The sequence below is a fragment of the Pipistrellus kuhlii genome, unplaced genomic scaffold, assembly GCF_014108245.1.
Source record: "Pipistrellus kuhlii isolate mPipKuh1 unplaced genomic scaffold, mPipKuh1.p scaffold_m20_p_40, whole genome shotgun sequence".
NCBI classification, from domain to species: domain Eukaryota; kingdom Metazoa; phylum Chordata; class Mammalia; order Chiroptera; family Vespertilionidae; genus Pipistrellus; species Pipistrellus kuhlii.
In genome coordinates, this window is record NW_023425541.1 from 3,133,460 (window position 1) to 3,143,586 (window position 10,127).

The 10,127-nt window shown below is 44.0% G+C and overlaps 1 protein-coding gene across 1 annotated transcript; it reads right to left on the reverse strand.

The window, feature by feature from the left end:
- Window positions 1–648: 648 nt before the first annotated feature.
- SLC7A3 (solute carrier family 7 member 3) lies at window positions 649–5,842 on the reverse strand. The gene is made up of 12 exons (XM_036411530.2): window positions 5,688–5,842; window positions 4,331–4,730; window positions 3,851–4,009; window positions 3,487–3,664; window positions 3,174–3,286; window positions 2,821–3,043; window positions 2,509–2,648; window positions 2,307–2,409; window positions 1,898–2,064; window positions 1,539–1,705; window positions 1,090–1,198; window positions 649–957 (listed from the first exon to the last, which is right to left on the reverse strand). Exons 2-12 carry the CDS (start codon window positions 4,710–4,712, stop codon window positions 842–844), a joined length of 1,857 nt encoding a protein of 618 aa, XP_036267423.1. The 5' UTR covers window positions 4,713–4,730; window positions 5,688–5,842; the 3' UTR covers window positions 649–841.
- Between the last annotated feature and the right edge of the window lie 4,285 nt (window positions 5,843–10,127).

The following is a 10,127-nucleotide window of genomic DNA, read 5'->3' on the forward strand; positions in this document are numbered from 1 at the left end:
CTGTTTTATATTTACCTGCTTGTCTCTCCCACTAGATTGTGAGTTCCCTGAGGGTAGGGATATTTTATTCATGCTTTATCTCCAGCATCCAGTATGGGACCTAGTGTTTTATAGGAACATCATATGTTTGTTAAATAAATGACTAGTTCTTGGTCTAAGCATAGCTCTGACCTCACCTCTTTGTTCCCTTATTACCTGTGTAGCAATCAGTATCTATACATAACTAGTACACACAATCCTTTACAAACTACCCCCCATTGTCCACTTCTGTCCCAGAATTGCCAAACCCCCAGCCAAAATTTCTATTGCTCAGTCAAACACAGAAGTTTTGGATGATCCAACTAGAAGGGGCAGAACAGAAGACAGTGGTCTCATTGTGGACCCTGACCAATGCCAGTGTTGAGATCAGAGTCTACCCCAAACCCCAGAACCTAACGGTTAGTATAGCAAGGGAAAACATATCTAAAGAGTATTCCTTTTAGTGTAACTATACTGGATGACTGCTTACACCACCCTCCTCAAACCATGAGCCAACAAGAAGCACACACAGGCACAACAAATAGTTTCGTTGTGATGGGAACAAAGTACACTTATCTGAAGCTGAAAGTCAGGCTTCACATCATATCTAGCAAGCAAAAAACAAGACAGTTTCTTTTTCTAGACTCTTTTAATATTTTTTACAAGCCAGTAAGCTGCTACAGGTGCAATTAAAAAGTAGACAACTTAAAAAAAGAAGATGAGAAACAGCAGACCTATTAATGTTCCCCCACCAATATCCCATTGCTAGCTCTCCATGTCCTCAGGAATTCTCTCCATTATTGTGTGGGGGACCACACAGCATTCAGGTACTGCTGAGATCAAAGTCTACAGATCGGGTTCTAGACTTGAGTGGGGGTTCATCACTCTTAATCTCTTCCAGGCTGTGCTGGATTCCATAGCCGAAATAGATCGCAAACCCTAGTGTGTAAAGGTAGCTGTGAGGTGAGGAAATAGTGACCTGTAAAGGCTTAATAGTTCTACTTAATAACAAGAGGAAAGGAATTGGGATAGGATACCCAAGAAGCCTACTCTTCCCAAGTGGATACTTACCAATCACCATCCAGACCCCAAATCGGGCCCAGGTGCCAGATGTCATCTGCATCATAAGGTAAACATTCACAAAGATGCTCATTAGTGGGAGGAGAGGCAAAGCAGGTACCTGAGAACAAAGCAAAATCTTTTTTTACCTGCTACAAGGTGACCTAGAAAGAGATCCCTAACCTACTCAAGCAGGAGAGAGAAAGCCCAACTGTGTATATCAGTACCCACTTATTTAGTGTACCTCATATGGAACTGTAAGAATTCTCAAATTTTAGGGAAATGGAACTGGAAATTAACTAAGGAGTGTCAAAGAAGTCTTTGGTCTGTCTAGGTAACTCCTATATCATTCCTTTCTTGCCCAATTAAAGAATATCTATTAACCTTATTCGACTGCAAGGTATCTGGAGCCTATTTTCTTTCAAGATGGGTTGGTAGAGGGGAAGAGAAAGGTTATTTACCTTAAAGTGAAGGGGAGCAGAGCTCTGTGGCTGTCTCCAGATGACCCCAGTGAACCCAGTAATGAGCATCAGGAGTAACACAACCACTGCAATCCACACTGGTTCTCCAGCAAGCAGTGGAATTGACCACTGGGCCAGCACCAGGCAAAGGACACTTAGTAGCACAGCTTCAAGAGTCAAGTTGAGAAACATCAAAACCAACTCTTTCTTGAGATCAACATATTAAGACATTAGGCACCCCATTCCAAGGAGGGTCATCTCTCTAGTTCTTTCTCAGTCACCAAATGCCATATACTTTCCCTCCGCCCCCATATCATGCTAATCTCAGAGCCACCCCAGAGAAAAAATTCATTGCTCACCAAGTACTGAGGAACAAACATAGACAACTTGGCCAGAGAGTGGAGTGGGGGTGAGGTTGGATGGACAAAATAGTGCCTCTAAGGTCAGCTTTTCTATTTCAGGCATCGTCTCCTCCTGCAACTCCAGTTCATCTTCCTCAATCCTCATCTCCTGGCCAGGCTGATATCTGAGGCAAGAGTAAGAAGGCAACAATAACAACAACCCTTAACTGTGTTTATGATCTTCTCTCGGGCAGCTTACCCTCCCTGGTCACCATGAAGGTTAGAAGCTCTTTTTGGCAGAGAGGGATATCCATATTCCTCAAGGATAGTCAGGATAATGAAGGCAAAGTGGGGAGGAGGAACAGATCCTCACCATTCCCCCTCCAAAAATAAAAACCCAAATCTCAGCATGGGAATGGATTCTCACCTGAGGATGAGAACACAAATAGACACCAGGGAGTAGGCAAGCAGAGTCCCAATTGACATGAGGTCCACAAGATCAGCAAGTTCAAAAAGTAATGCCATCAATGCTGCAAATAATGCGCAGAAAACAAAAAGTCAAAAAAGGGAAGAGCAAAGTTAAGGGAGCTGGTGAAACAACTAGGGAAAGGACAGAAATGATTTTTCACCTGCAATAATGCCAGAGACCACAGTGGCTACGATGGGGGTGCGTGTGCCACTGTGGATCCGGGCAAGGACACGGAAGAGCAAGCCATCCTCCGCCATTGCGTAGATCACCCGAGGCATGGGGAACATAGAGCCCAAGAGGCTGGAGAGAAGAATGTCCAGAGTGGCATAAGTTGATTGTGATCTCTCTCCCCAAGCTTGTGAGGTTAAGGACTCTCCACATTCTCCTCAGACCTTATAAGGGGTCATCTGTGGTACTGAAAGCTATAACCTGAGACTCTGGTAGCAGAGGATAATAAATGTTTGACACTGACCTGGTAGAAAGAGCACATAGGGATCCAATAGCCACAACATAGCGGGCAGGGGCCCATCCAATATGGAGAAATGCCTCAGGCAAGGGACTCTCAGGGTGAAGCTGATAGTAAGGCATCATTAGCGTGAGTGCCGAAGAAACACCAAAATACGCCAAAAAGCAGACGAATAGTGAAACCACAATGCCCACGGGAATGGAACGCTGAGGATTCTGGGCCTCTTCCCCTGCAGGAAGGGGCACGCTGTTCTGAATCAGGAAAGCAGACTCACTCCTCTACCTCCCCCAGTATGCATGCAGCCTGAGCACACACTGTGCCCATGCCCCAGACAGGACAGAATGAAACGGTCATGTTACCAGTGGTAGCAATACAGTCGAAACCAACAAATGCATAGAAACAGGTAGCTGCTCCACGGAGAATCCCCTCGAAGCCAAAGGGCACAAATCCTCCAGAGCCCAGAGGGCCCAACCTAAAATAGAAGAAGGGATGAAAAAGGTAAGGATGTGTCCAGCCAACTCCATACCTTTTCTCTAATGCCACACTACTTAGGTCTTCAAAGCCTAGGCTCCCATTCCTCCCTACTGCCAACCCAGAACCCCTCAACATGGATGCCTCCTACTCCTCATCATGTTCCCAGCTCTGCATCTGCTGACGGTGAACTCTCCTAACCTCTGAGTATCATTGAGTCCTTCCATGGTCAGTTTGTAGTCCTCTTCTGTGAGCTTCCAGTTGTGTACATCCCCCTTAATGAAGCCAGAGATGATGACAAAACCGAGAACCAAAAGGTTCACCACTGTGAACACTTTGGTAACCAAGGCTGACTCACTAGCCCCAACAGCCAGCAATCCTGTGGAAAAGAGGCATTCAGAACTCTAAGCAAGGAAGTCTTCAGTCCAAGCTTGTTTCCCCACCTCTATGTGCAGACTGCTCTTTCCCAACTTATCTTCTTTTTCACCATTACCACCTCCCCCAAGCCCTTCTCAGGCCTAGTTCCTCCCCTACCCCCATCATTATCCCAGTCCCTTGCCCTCACCAGTGAGCAACAACACAAGGCCCAAAGCAAAGAAATCCGGATATTCTGCGAGAACATGGGGAATATGCAGTGAGATGCTCTTTTGCAGGGTCTGAGAGATGTGGTTCCCAATCAGGTTGTCAAAAGCTGAGCTCCAGGCCCGGGCCACACTTGCTGTACCTGGTAGAGCAGAGGGAGAAACGTGGAGTCAAGACTCCTCCCATCTCTCCTCCCTCCCCCAAAGTAGTCCCACAAGAATCCCTCCGATTTTCACCTAGACTTACTTTTTAAAAACCAAAACTAGTCAACTTAAAGAAAACCAGGATAAAGGTAAGCAGAATGAACAATTTCTCCACACCTTGAAGCCTTCCAGCCCGCCACCAGACACACACATTTAGGGATATTGAAGTCCTGTGAATGACTTCAACGTTCTATCCAGATTTCCTGGCTCAAAAGCCCCTTTATTGGCTGTGCAATTTCCTCCCTGTCCCAACATCTCACCAATGACATAGGAGAGGATGAGGTTCCAGCCAGTGGTGAAGGCCCAGAGTTCACCCACTGTGACGTAGCTGTAGAGATATGCAGAACCAGATCGGGGAACCCGGGCACCAAACTCTGCATAGCACAGTCCGGCCAACACAGAAGATAGAGCGGCCACCAAAAAGCAGATCACAATGGATGGTCCCGCTTTATCTTTGGCCACCTCCCCAGCCAGGACATACACGCCTGCACCCAATGTGCTGCCCACACCCAGGGCCACTAAATCCAGAGTGCTCAGGCATCTGGCAAGGCGAGTCTCAGCCATGCCTGGCTCCAGTATACGTCTGCGTGCCAGCTTATGACCAAATCTGCGAAGTTTCTGCAACGGCATTCTAGCTGGCATTGAAGAGGTTACTAGGACCTGGTGAAAAACAAGACAAAAGCTCTTCAGTAGGGCTCATAATCCCTAAACTCTAGGAATGAATTACAATACCCACTGCACCAAGCACAGGTGCTACTGGGGAGGGAGAGGGGGATGGGCAGGAGACTATTGAAGAAACAAAGGCAAGTCACATTTCTTCTAACCTCAGTTTCTTCCCACACAGATAATAACAATACCCCACGGGTTTGAGGAAGGACAAATTTCAGAAAAGGCATATGAAAATCCCCTATAGTAAGTACATGGCCTGGCAGGGAAACTATGGGATTGATCCTAGACTTCAACCCAGGAACCAAGGGGCCTAATATGTCTGCTTCCTTAGGAATCAAACAGAACTCGTCTCAGGAGGGGCCAGCAAATTGGGGATGAAGCCCAATATCCACATTCCTTTTCAGTACCCCCCCCCCCAGGGCCACTCAATAGGTGTGGTTCCTACATCACCGGGAAAGGTGGGGGGAAGCAACCTGGGCTGCAGATCCAAAGTGAGCAGAGCTTCAATTCCACCTCTCTTCAGCAAGCCTACACCGCAGAATTGCGTGGCCGTGGATCAGGGGAGTAAGCAAATGTTAATGTTCCCCCATTTCCTCCCGCCCCGCTAAGCTGACCAGCAAGCATCAACAGCGAGGCGGGGCTTCGACATCTAAACAGACTTGAAGATGCGACCCAAGAGGAGCCCCTGAGCAACCCAAAATTGCTTACACCAGAGAGAAGGGGCTCCGCACTAGGCCCCCCTACTCAGCTCCCAAATTCTTATGCCCCCATCTAGCGCTGGCGCTGAGATAGGGAAAAAAAAAAAAATAGCTCCCGGGGCCGGGGTCTCGCCAGCAACAGGTCACAGCTGCGGTGATGCAACTGCAAACCATGGTTGCCAGAGAATCCTAGGCATGTCTAGACCCTCGCCATCCCCCTCCGACACACGTGCTGGCCCCCAAGGCTTACCAGGGAGCAGTTAGTCTTGATTCGGCTTCAGCTAAGCCGAGTTGGCTTGGGGGTGCCTAGTTCTTATGCTCAGGCTTCGAAGCTGCTGCTGGGGGTCCTTGCGCGCCAAGCTCCCCTTATATATCCCACAGAGGCGGAGCCGGTAACGTCATGGAATCCCGCCCCTAGTCCTCCTCCCTACACAAAACACATACACACAGGCGCGCGCGCGCGCTCGCGCGTGTACACACACACACACACACACACACACACACACACACACACACACACTCCTCAGCTTTGCAAAAGGGATTGCGTTGGGGCCTGAGACGGTTTCCTACTTGAAACTACAAGACCAGTGAGGCAAGGAGCGAGAAAGGGGGAGGGCAGCCTTTCCCACTCACCTTCCTCTAAGCTGATGAGAGAATTCCTGGCCAGAGACCCCCTGGGATTTTTTACCTTTGTGCCTTAATAGTCGGAATATGTGCTTGGCGGAGTGGGGGAGGGGTGAGAAGTGGGGAGAAACAACACCTGAGTCTCCGGCTCCCTCTCACTCAGTCTTCCTTAGATTCCCTTTGTACACGAGGTTCCCGCACACACGTCTGAAATCTTTCCCAAGGACCACACTAAATTATGGTCTGCCATCTGACACCGACCCCTCAGCTCTCACCCTCCAACTGTGGGTGTTTCTTTTTTAATTAATTTTTTTTTAATTATAGTTGACATACAGTATGTTTCTAATGCAGTCAACAACAACAAAAAATGGAAGATGATTTCAACCACCACCTGTGCACATAATTAACCCCATCTAGATTTCCAGGCTCCATTCTCGCCATAGTGTATCTCCAACTAACAATAAATGTTAAACTCTTAAGTATGAAATTCTGACAATATTGAAATATTGGAAGAGAGATCTCATTTAATTCCATTTTACTGATGAGTAAACTGAGGTTCAGAGGCATGACTTGCTTCACATCACACCATAAATATTTGTTCACTGCATCACTGATAAAACCTGGCCTGTTGGACTTCAATGCCTGCCTCCCATTGGTACTATATATCTCATTTAAATGCAGAAGAGGAGGAGGTGTGGTCTCAAGCAAAGCCAAACCTGCCAAAGCACCAGCATGGATACATGCCCTTTTAGGCTAGGTCTGGGGTCGGCAAACTGCAGCTTGCGAGTCACATTCAGCTCTTTGGCCCCTTGAGTGTGGCTCTTCCACAAAATGCCACAGCCTGGGCGAGTCTATTTTGAAGAAGTGGCGTTAGAAGAAGTTTAAGTTTTAAAAATTTGGCTCTCAAAAGAAATTTCAATCGTTGTACTGTTGACATTTGGCTCTGTTGACTAATGAGTTTGCCTACCACTGGGCTAGGTGTTCCTGGAAAATAGAAGAGGACTGAAGAATCAAAAAATGATCGATCACACCCATAATTCCCTCCAGCCCAACCAGTTAATGGTCGTAATGGAGAAATAAGGGTTGTGAAGGAGTGCTTCTCCCCCAGCAAAATATCTCAGGGAGTAAGGAAGGACCCAAATATCCTTATTTCCTTTAAAATATTCATTATGCCGAAACCAGTTTGGCTCAGTGGTAGAGCCTCGGTCTGCGGACTGAAGGGTCCCAGGTTCGATTCAGGTCAAGGGCATGTACCTTGGTTGCGGGCACATCCCCAGTAGGGGGTGTGCAAGAGGCAGCTGGTCGATGACTCTCTCTCATCGACATTTCTAGCTCTCTATCTCTCTCCCTTCCTCTCTGTACAAAATCAATAAAATATATATATATATATTAATATTTTTTAATATATTTTATTTATTTTGTACAGAGAGGAAGGGAGAGATATAGAGAGTTAGAAATGTCGATGAGAGAGAGTCATCGACCAGCTGCCTCTTGCACACCCCCTACTGGGGATGTGCCCGCAACCAAGGTACATGCCCTTGACCAGAATCGAACCTGGGACCCTTCTGTCCCCAAGCTGACGCTCTATCCATTAAGCCAAACTGGTTTCGGCTAAAATATATTTTTAAAAAAATAATAAATAAAATATTCACTATATGTCACACATGAAACCTACCCAAAATCTGAATCGTTTTTTAAGGAATTGGTATTTTCAACTAGTAGCTACATTTTTATCATTCCTTAAATATTTATTGAGAACTGACTATGTGTATAGTGAAGCAATGAAGAGACAACAAAGGAAGCATAAAATAAAAACTTTGCCCTGCTAGTCTTAAAAATCTAGGTAGGGCAACACAACACACACGGTATAATTGAAAATAACATTCCATAGTGGTTAGGAGTGCAGTCTTTGGAGTTAGACCTCTGTTAAATTTCCAGCTCAACTGTGGCCTGGAGCAAACTTTATAACTTCTCTGAGTCTCATTTTCTGGAAATAATATACATGTTTCACACGATTCTTGTTCTGCTTAGATAAGATTATAAAATCAAAATTTCCTGCCTGGCACATAGAAGTATTCAATAAAAAACTATTCATATTCAGAATAATGTATTTGTATATATGATAATGGTGTAGTTGCTTAGAGTAGGTGATTGACTCGATTATGAGATTAATTGACAAGTTAGTGTTGTAAATATTCAGAGGAAAGAAGTCATCAGTACAGACTGGAAAATATAAGGAAGCCCTCTTAGTTTGTAAGAGGTTGATGAAGGAAGTTGGCAGAGACTTAAGCTAAGCCATGAAAGGTGGGTGAGCTCTGGACCCACAAAAAGGTATAAAGTCAGGGGCCCATGTACAGACTAGCCTAGCAACTGCAGTGTTTGTTAGGTAAGAGAGGAAGATAAGGTTGGATAATGAATGACTCCCTCTTGGAGTAATGGGTGTCATAAATTTATTACCTTATATGTAAACAATAATTCTTATCATTAGTCATAAACTCACACCAGTCAAGTCTAGCAGTGGATTTAACAGACACTCAGTTATTCAATAAAAACTTAGTCAATTAATTAGAAGCATGAAGCATGAGAAGGTACCCTCCAATTCTAGCATTCCAATTTTTTGTGACAACTGTTCTTATTCACCTATCCATCTTTTTCATGCATTTGTAGATAGCTTTCAACCATATTTCCTTCCTCGGCTTTCATTTTTCCAGAAGTTCCATCATGTCCTCATCATTATGGACTTTCTCCAATTTCAATACCTCTTTTAGTTCAATGAATGGCCAGATGGAAGATATTAAATTTTTTGTTTGTTTTTATTATAAAACAATGTAATAATAATGCAAACTGCATAAAAAATCACCCAGAATTTCTAACAAACCAACTATTTGTGTTTTTGCATGCTTTGTTATGGTCTTTGTCTGTCTCTCTCTCTCTCTCTCTCTCTCTCTCTCTCTCTCTCTCTCTATATATATATATATATATATATATATATATACACACACACACACAGGGGTGGGCAAAATAGATTTATAGTTATAATGAAAATTAATTATTATAATAATACAAAATAAACTCTGTTTCACATACTCACAATTGCAAACCTACTTTACCCAGCCCTGTATATCAAATATTAAATTATCATACAATTGTGCATTCTCCTTTTTTCCATCATGATCAAATGTTTCTTTCAAATTATTACTAGAATTTATTAAAGATAAAAATGTTTGTTCAGTTTAAAAACACAAATACTTATTTAATCATTCTGAAAAAAATAAAATCAGTAGAACAAATGTGTATAAATAATCAAAATATAAAAAGAATTCATAAGTTCATAGTGACACTTTTAAAAGGCAGGGGGAAGTGCTTCTTTATAGAAGAATACCAGGAGCTCCAGTGGCGCAATCGGTTAGCGCGCGGTACTTATAGAAGAATACCAGCTAATAAGTCTTCAAGAAATGCTATAGTTAGAAAAATCACCATTTTGCAATTACCAAAGTAATAACTGATTCAGACAAGGATAATCAATGAATAAAGTGTTGGGAAACAGGATATTCACATAATCTCAAACTATTCCTCCTCCCCCCAGATTGCATATGAAAGGCACTTGTATTAGTTTTCAATTTCTACCATAACAAATTACTACAAACTTATGGGCTCAAAACAACATAAAAATATTAGTCCACAGTTTATGTAGGTCAGAAGTCTGGCACTGCATGGCTAGATTCTTTGCTCAGGGTTTCATGGGGATAAAATAAAAGTATCTGCATTTCTTTTTAGATGCTCTGGAGAAGAATCCCCTTTCAAGCTCATTCAAGTTGGCAGAATTTAGTTCCATGCACTTGTAGAACTCAGGTCCCCATTTCCTTAATATGTCGTTTTCGCCATTACCAAGCCATAGTACATCATATCCTTCTCCTGCTTTGAATCTCTCTGACTCCCTCTCTTTACAAAATAGACTTTTATTGATTTCAGAGAGGAAGGGAAAGGAAGACATAGAAACATCAATGATGAGAGAGAATTACTGGTCAGCTGCCTCCTGCATGCTCCACACTGGGGATCGAGCCCA

Bases quoted from the DNA above. Each gene is read 5' to 3' on its own strand.
- SLC7A3 (XM_036411530.2), bottom strand. From the start codon at position 4,712: ATGCCAGCTAGAATGCCGTTGCAGAAACTTCGCAGATTTGGTCATAAG. The intron at 4,010-4,330 runs GTGAGATGTTGG...CTGCTCTACCAG, and splicing joins CATCCTCTCCTATGTCATTG to GTACAGCAAGTGTGGCCCGG. The intron at 3,665-3,850 runs GTGAGGGCAAGG...TCTTTTCCACAG, and splicing joins CCTTGTGTTGTTGCTCACTG to GATTGCTGGCTGTTGGGGCT.